We start from the raw sequence: 19808 nt of genomic DNA, 5'->3' as shown, positions 1-19808 counted from the left end.
GACAAGGATGTCGTGTGGGACAGTATCAAATGCTTTGGATAAGTCCAGGTAGATGATGTCCCCTCTTCCCCTATCCATCAATGCTATAACCTCATCATACAAGGCCACCAAATTAGTCAGGCATGATTTGCCCTTAGTGAAGCCATGTTGGCTGTCACCAATCACCTCCTTGTTTTCTATGTGCCTTAGCATAGTCGCCAGGAGGATCTGCTCCATGATCTTGCTGGGCACAGAGGTGAGACTGACTGGCCTGTAGTTCCCCAGTTCTTCCTTTTTTCCCTTTTTGAAAGATGGGGGCTATGTTTCCCCTTTTCCAGTCAGTGGGAACTTCATCAGATTGCCACGACTTCTGAAATATGATGGATAGTGGCTTAGCAACTTCATCTGCCAGTTCCCTCAGGACCCACGGATGCAACTCGTCTGGTCCCATGGAATTGTCCACTTTCAGGTTCTTTAGATGGTCTCGAACCTGATCTTCTCCTACAGTGGGCGGTTCTTCATTCTCACAGTCCCTGCCTTTGCTTTCTGTGACTTGGGCTGTGCCGCTGGAGCTCTTGCCAGTGAAGACTGAGGCAAGGAAGTCATTGAGAACCTCAGCCTTCTCCATATCCTGGGTAGCCAGGTCGCCCGTTTCCTTCCAGAGAGGGCCTACGTTTTCCCTAGATCTCTTTTTATCAGTGACATATCTATAGAAGTTTTTCTTGTTGCCCTTGATGTCCCTGGTCATATAATGGGCATCAATCAGATCAAACAGATTCAGAAATGGTGCAGAATTTTTAAACATAACTTCTAGCAGTTCCACAGCTGTTCTGAAGGTCAGAACTTTTGCCAAACATGCTCAAACCAAGACTAGTTTTCATCTTCCTTGTTTAATCACAAGTTGCGTTTACAGCCACAAAACTAAGCCACTTACGACCTTATTGGCATCACGGAGACGTGGTGGGACGACTCCTATGACTGGAGTGTCAACATGGAGGGGTATAAGCTTTTTAGAAAGGACAGGAAGGGGAGACGAGGAGGGGGTGTCGCTCTCTATGTCAGCAACCGGCTGGAATGCGTGGAGCTTCGCCTGGGGTCGGAGGAGGAGCTGACAGAGAGCTTATGGGTCAAGATTAGAGGACGGAGACGGATAGGGGATGTTACGGTAGGGGTCTGTTACAGGCCACCTGGCCAGGAGGACAGAGCAGATGAGGCGCTTTATAGCCAGATAGGAGCAGCCTCGCGGTCACAAGCCCTGGTCCTCATGGGGGACTTCAACCACCCTGACATCTGTTGGAGAGACGATACGGCAGGGCACAGGCAGTCCAGGAGGTTCCTGGAATGCGTGGATGACAACTTCCTCCTGCAGGTGATAGAGGAGCCGACAAGGAGGGGTGCCATGCTCGACCTTGTGCTCACCAACAGGGAGGGACTAGTGGGTGAGGTGAAACTTAAGGACAGCCTTGGCTGCAGTGACCACGACACGGTGGAGTTCAAGATCCATGGGGCAGCAAGGAAACCACTCAGCAAGCTCTGTACCCTAGACTTTAAGAAGGCAGACTTCGGCCTCTTCAAGGACCTGATGGGCAAAGTGCCATGGGAGGCGGCCCTGGAGGGACGAGGGGCCCAGGAAAGTTGGTCCACATTCAAGGAGCACCTCCTCCAAGCTCAGCAGAGGTGCATCCCGACGAAGAACAAGTCGGGCAAAAAGGCCAGGAGGCCTGCGTGGATGAGCAAGGAGCTCCTGGACCAACTGAAAATGAAGAGGTTAGCCTACAGAGGGTGGAAGCGGAGACAGATAGCCTGGGAGGAATACAGAGAAGCTGTGCGAGTGACCAGGGATCAGGTGAGGAAGGCTAAAGCCCTGAAGGAATTGAATTTGGCAAGGGATATAAAAAGCAATAAGAAATGCTTCTATAGGTATGTAGGGGATAAAAGGAAGTCCAAGGAGAATGTAGGCCCCCTCCGGAAGGATACTGGTGCTCTGGTCACCCGCGACATAGAGAAGGCTGAGGTACTCAATGAATTTTTTGCCTCAGTCTTCACTGATAAAGCCTCTTGTCTTACCACCCAAGCTGTGGAAAGAACTAGCAGGGACTGTGAGGATGAACCACCGCCCACTGTACTTGAAGAGCAGGTTCGGGAACATCTGAGGAACTTGAAGGTGCACAAGTCCATGGGACCTGATGAGATCCATCCGCGGGTCCTGAAGGAACTGGCGGATGAAGTTGCCAAGCCACTGGCCATTGTATTTGAGAAGTCGTGGCGGTCTGGCGAGGTCCCCGATGACTGGAAGAGAGGGAACATAACCCCCATTTTTAAAAAGGGGAACAAGGAGGACCCGGGCAACTACAGGCCGGTCAGCCTCACCTCTGTGCCTGGCAAGGTCATGGAGCAGATTCTCCTGGGAACCATGCTAAGGCACATGGAGAGCAAGGAGGTGGTGGGTGACAGCCAACATGGCTTCACCAAAGGCAGATCGTGCCTGACCAACTTGGTGGCCTTTTATGATGGGGTGACAACATCGGTGGACAAGGGTCGACCAACGGATGTCATCTACCTGGACTTGTGCAAAGCTTTTGACACTGTCCCGCACGACATTCTTCTCTCTAAACTAGAGAGGCATGGGTTTGATGGATGGACCACTCGGTGGATAAGGAATTGGCTCAATGGCCGTACTCAGAGAGTAGTGGTCAACGGCTCGATGTCCATGTGGAGACCGGTCACGAGTGGCGTCCCTCAGGGGTCCGTGTTGGGCCCGGCCCTCTTCAACATCTTTGTCGGTGACGTGGACAGTGGCATGGAGTGCACCCTCAGCAAGTTCGCCGATGACACCAAGCTGTGTGGTGCCGTCGACACGCTGGAAGGGAGGGATGCCATCCAGAGGGACCTCGACAGGCTGGAGAGGTGGGCCCGTACCAACCTCATGAAGTTTAACCAGGCCAAGTGCAAGGTCCTACATCTGGGTCATGGCAATCCCAGGCACAAATACAGACTGGGCGGAGAATGGATCGTGAGCAGCCCTGAGGAGAAGGACTTGGGAGTACTGGTGGACGAGAAGCTCAACATGAGCCGGCAATGTGCTCTTGCGGCCCAGAAGGCCAACCGCGTCCTGGGCTGCATCAAGAGGAGCGTGGCCAGCAGGTCAAGGGAGGTGATTCTCCCCCTCTACTCTGCCCTCGTGAGACCTCACTTGGAGTATTGCGTCCAGTTCTGGAGTCCCCAACATAAGAAGGACATGGACCAGTTGGAGAGGGTCCAGAGGAGGGCCACGAAGATGATAAGAGGGCTGGAGCACCTTTCCTATGAGGACAGGCTGAAAGAGTTGGGGCTGTTCAGCCTGGAGAAGAGGAGGCTCCGGGGTGACCTTATAGCGGTCTTCCAGTACCTCAAGGGGGCCTACAAGAAAGATGGGGAGAGGCTGTTCAAGAGGGCCAGTTGTGACAGGACAAGGGGTAATGGTTTTAAAATAGAGGGAGGTAGATTCAGGTTGGATATTAGGAAAAAATTTTTTACCATGAGAGTTGTAGAACACTGGAACAGGTTGCCCAGAGAGGTGGTGGATGCTCCATCCCTGGAGACGTTCAAGGCCCGGTTGGATGAGGCCCTGAGCAACCTGATCTAGTTGGAGATATCCCTGTTCCTTGCAGGGGGGTTGGACTAGATGACCTTTGAAGGTCCCTTCCAGCCCTAACCATTCTATGATTCTATGATTCTATCTAGAGAGATGCTACGTGACAGCAGCTTCCACTGCCCTATGTCCTTCCAACAGTACCTGGTGGAAGCATATGCAGCAGCAATGCCAAACTGCCTATTACTAACCTCTTCAATGTACACTGCACACAATAATGACACTTGCCATTGTGAGCAGGAAGAGGACAGGGATTAAATATTGCTTTATTGATACTAAAGAAAGCAAGCTTTCAGGTCTTCCACAGAAGAGAACTGGTATACCCCCTCGCATGGCATTTATGCAAACACTAATATTCGGCTGCCTTTTTACTACATTGTGACTCATCAAAATTATCAGAAAAATATCACTCTGGGGAGAATGGAACCAAAGCAAGAGGTAAACAAAATACAGACTTTAAATGTAGAGTCCTGTCTTCTGGCAAATATGGTGGGGTATTTTATGTCATGCAGTCAAAACTGAAGGGTGATACTGAGCACCTACATTATGCAGAAATAAAGACTGGTGTTACCCTCCAAGTCATAAATACTCATTTGGCTCTGACACAACAAAACCGAGCACCTGAATAGGGAAAATTTAACGTACCAAATATGACTAGCCACTAGAATTACAGACACTCCAGAAAGTTACCTCTGTTTCCAAAATTCCTTCTGCTACCAAATCTGCTCATTGGTTGACACTGTCTGTTCAGATACACATCAGTATCTATAAATAGAAAAGAGAATTGACTTAGCATTCAAAGATATCTTTGACTCCAGGGTAGGCTTTTGGTTTTGGGTGAATTTGGGGTAGGTTTTTTTGTTGTTTCAGTTTGGTGTGTTTTTTTAAACTCAACAGTAAAATTACAGAATCATTCAGGCTGAAAGGGACCTCAGGTCTGTAGCCTACCTGCCAATCAACAAAAAAACACCATGTGACAAAGGTGTCCTTTTATAAGACAAGGAAAATGAACTAAATTACAAAGCTTAGGACAGGTGTAACTACTGTAGCAGTGTCATATCACTCAGCAACAGTATTGCTACCAACAGAGCAAAATTTGAGGTTCTCGAATCTACTCGGACACCGCTTGCAAGGTCTTCCATTCTAAATGTTTGTCTAAAAGGAAGGCTTCACCACCCCCAAAACTACAGATTTCAACCATGCAATCCCACCTCTACTCCTAGAATACTCTCCAAAATGATCCTGCATAAGCTCACTTCTGTTAGGCATTTCAACAGCACCTGCAAAAGGCAAAGAACAAGAAAGTAAGGCTTTGACACTGTCTCCCATAACATCCTCATATACAAATCAATGAAGCACAGCCTACATAATCGGATAGTGAAGAGGACTGAAAGCAGGCTGAACCCACTGGGCTCCAAGGGTTGTGATCACCAGCACAAACTCCAGCTGGAGGCCAATTACTAGCAGAGTACCCCAGTGACTGATACTGAGGCCAAGACAGTTTATTATCTTCATTCATGACCAAGATGATAGGACAGAATGCACCTTCAGCAACTCTGCAGCCACACAAAATCGAGACGTAACACTGGGCTGTTGTCCTGGTTTCAGCTGGAACACAGTTAATTCTTCTTTTTAGCAGCCAGAAGAGCTCTGTGTTTTGGTGTTAGTCTGGGACTTGCTCTGAGAAGAACACTGACAGCGCACTGAAGTTTGTAGTTGGCAGTGAGCCATCAAGGACTTTTCAGCCTCCTGTGTTTTTGTCAGTGTGCAGGAGCACAACAGGCTGGGGAGTCGGGAGAACATAGCCAGCACAAGAGGTGCACAACTCTCCTTAGGATTTGAATTTAGACTTGGGATTGAGGGCTACATTGGCCAGCAAAGTATTCCATATCATGTAGCATCATGCCCAGTATACAGGTGAGAGCTGACCAGAAAGAAGGGCTCCTGTTATCCCGGGGACTCTCACTCTCAGAATGCTTCCCCCCCTCCCCCCTCTCTCTCTCTCTTTTCAGGCCTCTTGCTCATCCAGGATTGCAGTGTCAGAACTTACCTGTTCTGGGATAGTTTGCCAGGACACAACAGGCCTTGGTCACTGGGTGGTGAGCAATTACACTGTGCATCACTTGTTTGTATATATTACTATCATTACACATGTATATATTCATACATTATTATTAAGTTGTGCCTATCTCAATCCATGAATTTCCTTCCCTTTCCCCTTTAATTCTCTTCCCATCCCCTGGGGGTGGGGGAGGGTGCGCGAGCAGCTGTGTGGCATTTAGTTGCTGGCTGGGCTAAAGGACTACAGCTGTGTTTCACTCAGGGGAAACTCAAAACATGCTAGAGACATGGGCAGGCAAGAACCTCGAAGATCAAAGAAGAGAAATGCAAAATCTTGCACCAGTACACACTGGGGCCAACCAGCTGGAAAGCATCCTTGCAGAGAAAAATCTGAGGACTGTAGCAGATAGCAAATTGGACATGAGCCAGCAATGTGCCCTTGCAGCAAAGGCCAACAGCCTTCTGGGCTACATTAGGAAAAGTGCTGCCAGCAGGTGGGGACAGCTGGTCCTTCCCCGCTGATGACACTGTGTTTAGAATGCTGCATCCAGTTCTAGGCTGTCCAGTACTAAACAGATACTGACATACTGGAGTGAGTCCAGCAAAGGACCACAAAGACTACAAATCGCCTGATGCATCTGTCATACACAGAGTGGCTGAGAGCTGAACTGCTGTGCCTGGAGACAAGAAGGCCCAAACGATCTTACATCTCAACAGAAGTGAGCAAAGACAACAGAGGCAGACTTTTCACTGATATCCAACTAGACAAAAAGAGGCAATAGGCACAAACTGAAATACAGGAAATTCCACTTTAACACACGGAAATCTTTTTACTCCGAGGGTGGTTAAACATTAGGCAAATTGCCTGGACAGCTTGTATAGTCTCCATACCTGGAGAAATTCAAAACTCAGTTGTACAAGGTCCTCGGCAACCTGCTATACTTGACCCTACTCTATGCAAGGATTAGGACCAGCCAATCTTTCGAGCTGCCTTCCAACCTGAGTGATTATATAAAAATGAAATTCTCTATTCTGCAATATCCAAGTCAAGATCAGGTTACATCAGCAAACATCATAAAGGTATGAAACGTGAAATCAAAACATGAAGTCTACAAAATTAAATGATGTGCAAGTACATGGCACATCACAGAAACTGATTGTTACTGTTTTCCCTCCAAGTAAAAACTGGTTAACACAATGATATAACTACCTCTGAAAAAAACTAGGCACTAGTACAGTTCACAAGACAAACACATTGGTTAAAGAAGATATCACCTGTATACAAGAGCTTGTCATAAAGGAAAAAAAGAAGACAGACAACATTTGGTACACTACTAAGCCACTCCACCAGGAAACTTTGCTGGTACAACACTAAAAGTGTTAAGCTACTGCGTTCACAGTCTGAACAACAATGTTCAGAGTTCCTGCTTCCTTGGAAGATTTGAGTGAGTAGTTTGTGGCAAAGCCAATGTAAAGGATTCTGATATTCATGTTTATATGCAACATGTAACAAGCAGCAAATAAAAAAAACTTTACCAATTATTTAAATCAATATTTTTATGGTTTACCAGAACAGATTGACTTCCATTGACCAAGTCTATTTGCCTTCAAAGGCATGAAGACTCGCTTCCCTTTACTTGCCATCCTAACACATTCTTATTCCACCACTTCCCTCCACTGAGATTTCCATACCTTAAGTGCACTAAGTTAATTCAATATTCAAAGTTTTCGGAAAGTACATCATGTGCCAACAAAATACTTAATCAGTAAAGCACCTTCTTTAATAAGTTCCTTCATCATGCTGTCTTCTGTGTTTACGGCCTCTACTAAGGAAAGAGGCCGGACAAAAACACAGATGTATAGACAGTGAACAGGACACAGCCCATAATCATTCTTTAGTCAAGTCTGCTATGCTTCGCACTTACACCAAATTGACTGCACACTGCACTGTTACTTGCCAACCAACCTATTAAGATTGGTAAAACTACAGCAACTGTCACAATTATCATTTGCCTACTATGCGAATTACTCATGTGACTCATGTCTATACAGGTTTGCAAGCTAACTGGTCTGATAAGGAGTCTAGAAGTATCAAATGCAACTGGTTAATTCATCACTGTATCATTTATCACTCTAAAATTTACTGGTTTCTCAAGTAATATTTGATAGATTTAGAGGACAAGAATGAATTCTCATTTCCAATTCACTGGAATCAAAATGCAGCATTGCATCAGCATATCCCTGAGCAACAGCCATTAGATTCACTGATTTCTTCATCATATGCATTCACTTACAGTTTACTACTGTACACGGGGATTTAAAATCCTGACTTCAGTCTACTCAGAGACATCCACTCCCAAATCCTGTACATGCTAGATGTCATTTTAGCAAGACTTTCAATTGCATTTTTTGTTTCTGGCTTTTTGTAGGTGTTTTGTTGTTGGTTTAAGTACCAAAGGAGTACGAAACAAGAAAGAAAAAAGTTCCTTCAGAATTGAAAATTCAGAATAGTCAGCTTGTAAAGAAAGTTTTGCTTTCACGAAGCTGCAATACAAAGAATGAATTCACTTGTTCAAGTCAAAGTAAAGCTTCAAAAAAAAACAATTTGCAAGTATGCAATATCACTTTTACCTTATTCTCATTACAAGTATTTACACAAGACTACTACTACTAGATATTGTTTCAAGGAAAAAAAGTCAAAATTAAAGTTTAACCTGCACACATCAACTCTACTCATCCTATTTAGTGTCAAGTCAGCTGTATCACTAACAATATAGTTATAAACTATACAGAGCCTGAAGTGCACCACACAGAAGATAACGGCTCATCGGAGCTTAATTTAAAACTCAGCTGAATGAAGTACAATCTGTTCAGAAATTGTTTTTGCAAGGAAGAAAAAAAACCCAAGGCCCACACAGTCTTCTCTGAGAAAACTGCAACAGAAAAAAAAAAAGAAACTTTTTTCTCATCATGTTGTAGGGAAAGAATCCCTAATACTGATGCACCCTTTTAAACAAGGTCAAGACAAGATGTATAATCTTATAAACTGAGAGCCTCACCTCTGGACTTCCCAAACAGCTTTAGTTCTTTAAGTCCTTATTTAAACAGCAAATAAAGTTTGATCGTTTCTATCATAAGTAAGCAATCTCAGTATTGTGACCTATGCTTTAAAACATTGGTAGAGTTACCTAACAACGAAGAGGAATCAAAAATGCTGTGTTAAGCCAAAACAGACCCTTCGGAATTGGTCACATTGATCTAAAATGGCACAATATGCCTAGCTCAGGAAAGGAATAAAGGTTAATGATGACAGTGAAAGTCCTTCAGCATGAAGAGCCCTGCCTGCCCTCAGCTCAGTGCAAGAGGCATTAATCAGATAGATAGTATTTAGTTATTCTTGCAATACGTAATGGAAAAGTTAGTAGACGGACTTGACACCTAGTCAGAAAGGAAGAGTTGGAACAAAACAAAACAGGAAGCTCCAAGACTCATTTCCACCTAATTTGCAATGCAAGTTCTCCTCACTGCTTTTCCTATTTGTTCTGTGTCAAACTATTACTGAAGTTAGCAATCCAGAAACCTCATAAAATATTTCTGCTAAGACAAACGTAAAGCCTGTCCTCTGAAATTTCTACATCCTGTAACTGTGCAAATTCAGAGGCAGTCAAGTAGCTGAAGTGATATACCTTGTTCCTGCCTTTCCTAATTTCCCAACATCTTGGGGACAAGGAACCAGAGAAAGTAAGTCTGCCTTTCAGCTACAGGCTAAAAGACAGAGGATACAAACATTAGCATATATGAACACGCTACCGTGTTCTAACTGCTCATAAATACATGAGCAGTTAGAAACATACAGAGAATCTGTCCCATGAGGAAAGGCTGAGCGAGTTAGATCTTTTCGCCCTGGAGAAGAAAAGGCTCAGGGAGAACCTCATCACAGTAATTCAGTACTTGAAAGGTGGCTACAAATTGGACAGGGACTATCTCTTCACAAAGAGCCACATGGAGAAGACAAAGGCCAACAGGTACAAGTTGCACTGGGAGAGGTTTCATCTCAATGGAATAAAGAAATTTTCTACAGTGAGTAAAATCATTCACAGGAACAACCTCCCCAGGGACATGGTGGAGTCCCCATCACTGGAGATTTTCAAGATGGGACCAGACAGGGTGCTAGATAATCTAGGCTTCCTTTACAATGGAAAAGTTGAACCAGACGATCTTTTGAGGTCTCTTCCAACTTAGGCTGTTCTGTGATTCTAAGATATCAACATAATTTGTGCTAACCACAATTTGTTAAAATAAACTTTAAATTGTTCCTCCACAGTTGGATCGACTAAAGCTCAACATTTTTATCTCAGACTGAATTTCTCTAAAGTTAAAATATCCTCCAGCAGTCTTAAAGAGCATTCCTAAATTCAGAGACTCCAGTGAGAATACCCCAACTGCCTTATCCCACAGACTGTCAGTTCTAAGCAAAAATCGGTTTCTTGATTTGAATATATTGTAGAGTCACACAAAGTAAAGCCTGGGGCACACTATTTCAGCAGCAACCCTGGCTTGGCATATTTAAAACTTCTGTCTTCTATATCTAAACCTCTTACTTCTATATCTAAAACTTGTGTTCAAGATTATGAAGGCATCATCATCCGCACTAAACCAAGAATGCTTTACATAAACATGATACTAAACATCAATGTTTTGTCTTGCGTTTTTTTCTTTTTTTTTTTCCAATTGGATCTATGTTCCTGTTTAACATCATCTTACCTTTTCTTATTTTAAACACAACTGTCAGACAGGATCTCACTAGAACTGCTCAACATTGCACACAACCTTATTTATTTCCAATTCTGTTCATGTTTAGCACCACCTGTTTCAGAAATGCTTGGGAAGTAACACCTACTGACTCTCATTCGAAGTTACATGCTGTATTCAACACAACTGCAGTAAATAAAGAAGGGTTGAGGGTCAAAAGGAAAGTCTATCTGTTATGTTACCCATATAATTTTATGTTGCCTACTCCACAGGGGCACATGAAAATATCACAATGACAACACTGTGGTTTTCTTTAGTCTCCTAAATTGTCCAAGGAACCAACTCCCTCAGATGCCCGTAAAATCAAAAGCACCTTTCACATACCAAATGAGCCTACACTTGGACGGAAGTCAGACGAGGGGCCATTTGGTCTTCCAGAGAAGCTAACCTACAAAAAGGAAAAAGGCACATCATCATGTTAATCCCAAGCCAAGCAAAGCATATAAATACAAACACAGCTGCTGAGTCTTGCACTTGAAAGAAGTTGCCTTCTGCACCTTCTGAAACGCAGCCTCTCAGACTCTTCTGTTCACTTCAGTTTATTCACTTTAGCATACTGTTTGCATCTGAATGTCTCCAAAACCACATTATACACAGCGGACATGCGGAGTTAAGAAGTTTACCTTGCCTTCTGTCACCAATTTATGGGGGCATCAGCCTTGTCACCTTGCCAACAAACATTTTAAGCCCTGAATATAAGAAACACTTACTGTTCAAAATACTGTTATCTTTTGAAGTGTTTTTCTTTTCCAATCTTTCAGACTGTTTGTATTGTGAATAAAAACCTGTTTTCATAACTGTATTTCTAGGGTTGTAACAGAGGATGGTTACAGATTATCTTAGAATCATAGAATCATAGAATGGTTAGGGCTGGAAGTGACCTTCAAAGGTCAAAAAGAAAGAAATAATCTTAAAAAGTTAGAAGTTAGTTAGAAAGAATCTTAAAAAGAAATCTCTGAAATATGTCAGTCCCTGTTCTTTTATTCAAAGATTCAGACACTCCTGAATTTGAAACAACACAGAACAGCACCTGATTTTCACATTTCGCCATTATGGTCAGTTTTATTTCCAGCAAAGACCATGTTTAACTTTCTACTGTTTAATGCAAGCCAGACATGTACTAGTAAGCCAAAACACTAGCTGACTGAGAGACATCACAAACCTTTTACATCGAGATACTACTACTGTTTTCACACTTCTTAATGTGGCTAGCAACCAGTACAGGACATTAAACCCAAACTGGTAAAATTACTATTCTGAAAGTGTACACTAGATTTGTCAACTTTCGTTTTTAGCCTCATACATCCATTCACCTCTCCTCTTCCTCTCTGTTCCTCAAGGCTGAATTTAAACATCCATTAATACCAACGCCAACAAGCAAAGATTCATTACAAATTCTTCTCAAATTTACTGCAGTTTCTTCTGATACCAATATTCACTCAACAGCAGAAGCAGTAAAATATTATTTTTAGCTGTCTCTCATTACACTCCTCTATCTTATCCTTTTCACACCAAAGCATTTTGCAGCCACATAAAAAAAATAGCAAAATTGAATAGGAAGAATTTCTACACAAGATTTAGTTCAGAACTAGGCCTGACAGTAAGTATCTGACATCACTCTAGTTCTGCTTTGAACTCCAGAATTTTAAGAATTCTTCTCGCCTGCTGCCAAACTCTTTGGACCATTAAACTCTACAGTTTAACAACTTACATGTACTACCGCCTGACCTAACTGTAGCTTTTCTCCTGCAAGAGTTCTATGAGCACCCTTTTTCAGTTTCCCTTTGCAAGCTGGGTTTGCAAACACTGTAGTAGCCCAGCTCACTAGAGAGGGGGCAGGGGGAAAAGCAGAGTAGAGGCAACTTACAAAAGCAATTTAAACAGAAGATCTGAGAGGAAGTAACAGCTCCACTATTTCTGGATACATGATAGTTTCCTGTAAGCTTGGGAATGAAGAGGAATGAAGACTGTGAGCTATCCAGACCTGGAAATACAGTTGCTACATAATCCTAGCCAGGATCCACGAGTCCCTTTGCTCTTCTTCTTTAAAAAGCTGGGTATTAAAAACACTTTCAAAATACATAGCAAAAAGATTGAATCCCTTTACAGAACATAGTCACCATGCTAGGATAGACTTAGATTAGATACAAGGAAGAAATTTTTTACATTGAGGGTGATGAGGCACTGGAACAGGTTGCCCAGAGAGTTGTGGCTGCCCCATCCCTGTAAGTCTTCAAGGTCAGGTTGGATGAGGCTTTGGGCAACCTGGTGTAGCGGAGGGTGTCCCTGCCCATGGCAGGGGGGTTGGAACTAGATGATCTTTGAGGTCCCTTCCAACCCAAACCATTCTATGATTCTATGTTAACTTATTTTAGAAGACAACCATGATGATGGGATCGACCACCCATGGCGCTATAGATGTAATGAAGCCCATTTGGTTTCTATACACATTTAAGCCTGCTTGAAAGGCCAGGCTCCCAGTTTTGAAGACTGCAATTTCCCAAGCAAAGAAAATCATGCAATAACTCACTGCTATCAAGAACAGATGAGGTTCCATCTACTTTCTCTTTACGAGCTTTAGTGGTTAATGCCATCTACGTAATTTCTCCACCACTGAAGACTAGTCTCCAGGTTAGAAAACTAAAAGAGCTCACAAAAAGTATACAACAAGCAGTGGTACCTGAACAAAAGAACAGCAAGCAAACTGCTGGTGAGAGGGAATCCTCTTTTCAGTAAGAGTGAACTCTTACAGCAGCCTACCACATTTGCAACAACATACTGTAAATCATATTCAAAGTCCTATCTCCAATCAATCCTCAAACAGGTGCACTCCTCACCCTTCCTACAGCAGCTAGGCATTTAAGACCATACAGTTCGGGAACAACATGAAGTGCAATATTAACTGAATAATGGAGATCAGGTGAGCGAGTCCATGTTGTGTTTGTTGATGTAGTGTAAAGAAATACCAATTCAGTGACTGCCAACAGAGATAGCAAATAGAATAGCTAAAAGGACATCTATGGCGCAGAGACAGAAGTTACAATTTACATCTAACCCATAGCCTAGAACTACCACCAAAAGACACCCTGCTTCTAGTCTCCAATAAGGCAGTTCCACCGCTGCCCTTTCACTATTCAAAAGACAGTAATAAGGACCATCAAAAAAAACCCTACTAAAAAAAAAAAAACAGTGACCTGTTCTCAGGTTACCTTACCACTTCAGAAATGCTAGATGTGACATACATGGGGGAATCAGAAAGTACTGGAAAGACAAAACGGCAGGCAACAGAAACCGCCCCTTTCAGTAGTTACAGAACTTTTGAATACCTTTTACAACTGATCTGCAATTTTAAGTTTCTATTCCATGTAAGATTTTGCTACTTCCCTTCCAGCCTCTGCTGGTCCACTAGCCTATGACCAGCCTATCCACACAGGTACTCAATTCCTAGCCCACGTATTGGGCCCACGAGTTGCTAGCATGCACCACTTTTATGCTGCGGACTTTTCCAAAAAGTACACATCCTCTCATAACTCAATGTAAGGAGGCTACATTAAGCAGCTAGAAGAGTTACACTAATTGGGTACACCGACTATGCCCCAGGAGCCTCCAGGGAGGCAATACACCTCAACATTTTGAGAGACTGAAATTGCTACTATGCAATAAGAAAACACTCCTCAACACACAAGTTAAAGGCAAGTTCCTCCAAACGCTTCAGGAATCACAAGAACAGGAGACCACAGCCCATCAGGCACCCACACTGCAGGGCCAGGGGTGGAAGGAAGGGAGAAGAGAAGCAAACAAGCTGCTGCCACCCCATACCTGATCAAGGGACGGGAGGATTGGTGACGCCTCGTCCCCCATCTCAGCATTCCAGTCCTCTTGGCTCATGATGTGCCCTGCCAGACCTGCTTACGGGACGCAAAACACACCAGCATCAGGCCCCTGCCTACTCCCAGCAGGCCCCGCAGCGCCCGCACAAGGGACCCTTGTGACCCACCACCAACTGTCCTCACCACCACCCCCACGCCGCCGGGGAAGAGAGTGAGTCTTCACTCACGCGCCCAACCCCGCGCCGCTCCTACCTCCCCTCCGCGGCCACATCGGTTCCTTGCTAGAAAAAAATGGCGCTTTTCACCGAGGCCGCTCTTAACGCCACGGCCACGTGCAGCAGCCCGCCCGTCACGTGCCTCGCCCGCCAGCCAATAGGAGCGCGGATCGCCGGCTGAGCGCGCGTAGTCGCGCGGGTCGCTGAGGGCGGGGCACGGGACGGCACGGCGCGCGCGGGGCAGTGAGCCGTTACGAAGGCGGGGGAGGGCGGCGGGGGGTCCAGGCGGGGGGCGCGGTTTGCTGTGCCAAGGGCTGCGTCCAATAAAAGTGAAGTCCACTGCTTGGCAAAGCCGCAATTAAAGTATTGATGATTTAGCCGCAAACAAAATTTTCAAGTGTTGGCATGACAGCTAACAGAACACACCCCTTTACTAGAATAAAAAGAAAAAAAAGTTGGTTTTAGGTTAAACAGGCCATATATTTCTTAAACAAAAAAAAAAAAAAAAAAAAAAGCATCCCCTTTCCACAGTTCTTTGTTATACCAGACTCGGTAAAGAAAAGAGAGAACACTAAAATTCCTGGCTTGGGAGTTTTAGAATCATGGAATCACAGAATGGTTCAGGTTGGAAGGGACCTCAAAGATCATCTAGTTCCAACTCCCCTGCCATGGGCAGAGAAACCCTCCACTACACCAGGTTGCCCAAAGCCTCTTCCAACCTGGCCCTGAACACTTCCAGGGATGGGGCACCTACAACTTCTCTGGGCAACCTGTTCCCCAGAACCTCACCACCCTCCGAGTGAAAAATTTCTTCCTCATATCGAATCTAAATCTGCCCTCTTTCAGTTTAATGCCATTGCCCCTTGTCCTGTCACTACATGCCCTTGTAAAAAGTCCCTCTCCAGCTGTCCTGTAGGCTCCCTTTAAGCACTGGAAGGCTGCTGTGAGATCACCCCGGAGCCTTCTCTTCTCCAGGCTGAACAGCCCCAACTCTCTCAGCCTGTCTTCATAGCAGAGGTGTTCCAGCCCTTGGATCATCTTTGTGGCACTCCTCTGGACTTGCTCCAGCAGCTCCATGTCCTTCCTGTGCTGAGGACTCCAGAGCTGAACATTTTATTGATGCTGAAGTGCAGTCGGACATAGATAGGGCTTGTATCAGTTCAACGCGTCTATTAAAAATTGCAGCAAGTACTCTGACACCTCTGCTTGCGTTGCTGAGCTGCTGGTGCAGTGTGTGTCTTCTCCGCACCTCTTTGCATGCTGTGAAATAATAATATAGCAAGGCTTATTCTTAAAATTGTCAAGGAAGTCTGTATCGTTTCGTAAGTGATAAAATACTTGTTAACCTGCTCCACCATGTTTAATGGATTTGCCTCGTCAGGAAAACTATTTGAAAAACTGTGTGCCTGTTTGAGAACTTTAATGTCTTCTGTATCTAATTTTGCAGTGAACTTCTGAACATCTAGTGGAGGCTGTGGGTTACAATAAGGCAAATTGCAGATGGAGATTATTGGAGAGTGGTCTCTGAAATAATGCTTTGGTTATTTTCACCGTACTCATTGTCATTTAAGATCTACCCTTTGTAGCTGCTCATTATTCAGGAACATCAGGACAGGCCATAGGTCACGCTCAAGTTAGAATGCAAAGCAGGTAAGAAACGAAAGAACCAGCTTCTCTGTCTCACAGTAAGCTTAAGACTGTGCCACCAGATGATACATGCGAGGCCGAGCTTAGTGCAGGTAGCAAAGATAGCCGTTGGAGTTAAACGCTTTCATTAAGTAATGAGTAAGATACACAATCTCCAAGGATGAAGAATTCGCAGTGGGAACATCTCTGCGAGAAGTGTATAAAGCTATTTACAAGTTTCTGAAGCAGCATGTGGAACTAGCAGAGAGGCTCACAAGCTAAATTTTACCCACTTTGTAACACACCATCTTACCTTTTGCCTAAACAAGAAAACAGAGTAGACTGCTTCATGAGCCAAAATGGCTTCTGTTTCCATTGCACTGAAGCTCTATTTTGGACGTCCATAAAGAAAAAGAGCACTGTGTCTGTGCTCCTGAGAAGTTTATGGTTACTGGCAGATGCGCTACTCTGGTACGTCTAAGCCAAACAGAGAGCTTTCAAAAGGTCCATCTTGCTTTCCACCAACAGGTTACCATTCCCTCAGCTTCGCCAGCGTCACTTCATGTTCAGCACTCCCTAACTCACTCCAGGAGACACAGTTTAGCTTAAGACTTTTAATGGTAGAGTATGAATGCAGTCATTGTGGTAGATCTGTAATCATCGGTGGGTGATCTCTTAGTTCATTTTAGATACAATCAGATGTCACGGCCTCTAACTGGTAGATGGACTTGAAGAGTTCTTATTTTCTTCCTCTATTCCTTTGATTCTGCTCTTCATAGGACGCTATCTACTGCCTCCAAATTACTTCCCACTACTTCAGGAGAAGGCAAACGATGAAATTTTGCAAATGCCAAGAAATGACATGGTAAATGTAACTAATTTGTTCAACTCAGAAGATTCTTCAGGGAGCTACAACTTTTTTTTGTCTTTTTCCAAAGGCTGCTAACAACTCAATGTAAACCGTGGTGGCAGGGCACAAGTTGCACAAGATGTTTCCTGACTACCCTGGAGATCGTTTTGTCCAACAAGCCCCACTCAAGCAGAGTCACCTAGAGTCAAAAGACAATAAGGTAGTATCCAACATACAGAAACGGTGTCTTATATAGTACATTCAAATGTAACATGGAGCTGCACATCACCAGAAAAACATATAAAAGTATATTACAAAAACTTATAAAAATGTCCCCAAGTGTGAGTGCACCCCTCTAGAGTGAGGAAGAAGAAACCAGCAACATAAACAACATATTCCTCCCAGAGAAGGACTCCAGATGCTGACAACTTGACATAATGTCCCCTGCTCTCACCACCGCCCAAGGATAAAACCATCAACCTAAGGACCCAGAGCAACAGTGGAAGAGTGTGGATAACACCAGGAAAAGGGCTAGAAAGTAAGCATGTGCATAAAAAATTATCCTCTATCTTTTTGTGTATCAATTGGAGCTGGACTAGTAATGATTAGACTCCTAGGGTTTCAGTCACAGTAACAACAAATTCTTGGCTTTACTTACATGTAAGATGTGCTTTCTCTTTGCCCACAAACAAAGATCTTGAGTGTAACACAATTTCTGTATCTTAAATACTATCCTGATGTATTATCAGTATTTTTCAGAAATAAATCTGGTGTAAGCTCAAACAAAACGTAAAACTCACAAAGTTTGTTAGCCATGTGACTATACCCCTATTTGCAATGATGGGGAAAGTTATTTGTTCATCCACTATAATGTTCTATAATGCCTTAATTTTATGAATTTGTGCATATTACAATTATCTTATACCTGCAAGTACAGACCAAGTACGCCTTAAACCTAAATCGAAGGAAAATTCACATGGTGTGAGGTGGAAATTTTTTTAAGAGCTGGATTGAATATGCTCTCTTTTGTCTGACAAATGTACCAGGAGGTCCTAAATGAATTTAGGCTCTCATTTTTCTAAACACTGCCCAGGCATGTAGGAAGAGGCACTCTTTGACCCGAAGGTAATGTGTCATCAGAATAGAAAGCCACAACACAGCTACTGCAGCACAGTGACTGAATGCCCTTTTGTGAAGTCAGCTGTTGGCAACAGTTCTCATGAGGGAGCAGGAGGAATCCTACACTTCTGTTTGGCTCAACTGCAGTTCTTACAATAAAACATTTTTCCTAAGCATAGCTCAAGGACCGTAGTTGCTGACCAAGAACACCATGAGATGTAGGTCACCTGTCTGCTGTCATAGTAACTATGTAAGTCTTTCATAGCATAGGACAAAGCCTGCAAGAGTCAGACTAGATGCTTGCATGCTGAAAAAAATCAGTTCTTCACACATCTCTACTTTTGCAGGTTTTAGTTTAATTCACTTGCATAGCACCAGCATGTGGTGTGAGCATGGTGTTTCGAATTCAACATGGTAGCAGGTGGACAGACTTCCTGACTCATCCACCAAAATCTTTAAATGTCCAAGAGCCACAGTACAACGTACGCTTGGATTCTAAGAGTGGCTCAGAGGCAAACGATGATGACAGTGCATTTGCTGGGCTACAAAGAAGCAGGAGGTTTGGCCGGCTGAGCTTGTGCACCGCTGAATTTCAGAATGACGGGTGGTGTTAGTCTCTGCTGCCTCGTTTCCTCCCGCAGTCCAAAATTCCATTACACAGCAATGTTCTTGCAGGAACAGTCTCGCTGCTAGCCACACAACCTGTTTTTGGCTGCACTTGAACAGAAAGGACAGGCTGGGATATGTCTCCGGCTTGTTCTGTAATGTTGTTCTCACATGGGGAAGCTCTCTCTGCTGTCTTCCTTGTGTGCAATTCAGCAGTTTTCCCAAGCATGAGCTATAAACATCCCCAGAATTTTGCTTTAACCAGGGTTTCAACTATGAAAAGGCCATGTTCTCAACGTGATTTAACTAGGACCAAAAAAACCACCTAGGATTAAAGCCTGAATTTCTGAAACGTTATTGGCTGGCTGGCGCTGCTGTCTAGTCTGTTCTTTGCTCAGCAAGGGTCACGTACCTCCCTGAGCAGGTCAGGAGACTCATGACACATCGTTCTCCACGGAAGGTGCTTGGCCAGTCAGGTGAGGAGCAGCGCAGTTTGTTTTGGCAAGGATTATGTTTACGCTTTGTCACCATACTTACTGCAAGAGCATAAAGGCAACTGGGCAAGCTTTTTTTTTTTTTTTTTTTTTCCCCCTAAATTGAGGGCCCTCATCTGTCATCACCAGCAAATGCAGGTCTTTTCCTTACGGCTGTTTGCTAAATGGTCCTCCACACCGTAACGACCCCCCTTCAGAACGTGGTCAGGCACGGAGCACGTTTTGTTGTAGCACAGGTGCTTCCAGGCGGCGAAGTCCAGCGCCAGGAAGAGCGGTGCGCTTCACTGCCCAACCAGAGAGCCTGTTTACACCGAAAAAAGAAGAGGGAGGCGAAAGCGCCCCCGAGGATAACCATGGCCCCGCCGGCCCTAAATCCGCAGGCTCCTCAGACCGACTAAATGTCTGGGTTGGGTTCGCCACGAGCATTAACCCCGCCCGGAACCCCCCGGAGCGCCGCGCCGAGCGCGCACGCCCGACAGCCCCGGGGCGGCCGGCGGGGAGCGGCGCCTGCAGGCGGCGGCGCGGCCCCTCCCGCTGCCGCCCCGCCAGCCCCTGCGCCGCGCACGGCTCCCTGGGAAGCGCAGT

General features: G+C 44.6%; 1 protein-coding gene across 1 annotated transcript in view; it reads right to left on the bottom strand.

The window, feature by feature from the left end:
• The window catches only part of DDX4 (DEAD-box helicase 4), a 39056-nt gene extending 24676 nt beyond the window's left edge, over window positions 1-14380 (bottom strand). The window contains exons 1-4 of the mRNA XM_086629206.1: window positions 14303-14380; window positions 10808-10871; window positions 4822-4890; window positions 4301-4375 (exon numbers count right to left, since the gene is read on the bottom strand). Coding sequence (XP_086485332.1) covers window positions 4301-4375; window positions 4822-4890; window positions 10808-10871; window positions 14303-14371 — 277 coding nt within the window. The 5' untranslated portion in view covers window positions 14372-14380. The remainder of the gene's footprint in view (window positions 1-4300; window positions 4376-4821; window positions 4891-10807; window positions 10872-14302) is intronic.
• Window positions 14381-19808: the final 5428 nt, after the last annotated feature.

The sequence above is a fragment of the Tauraco erythrolophus genome, chromosome Z, assembly GCF_009769465.1.
Source record: "Tauraco erythrolophus isolate bTauEry1 chromosome Z, bTauEry1.pri, whole genome shotgun sequence".
NCBI lineage: Eukaryota > Metazoa > Chordata > Aves > Musophagiformes > Musophagidae > Tauraco > Tauraco erythrolophus.
The sequence above is the reverse complement of the archived record's forward strand: the minus strand, read 5'-3'. Positions and strand labels throughout refer to the sequence as shown.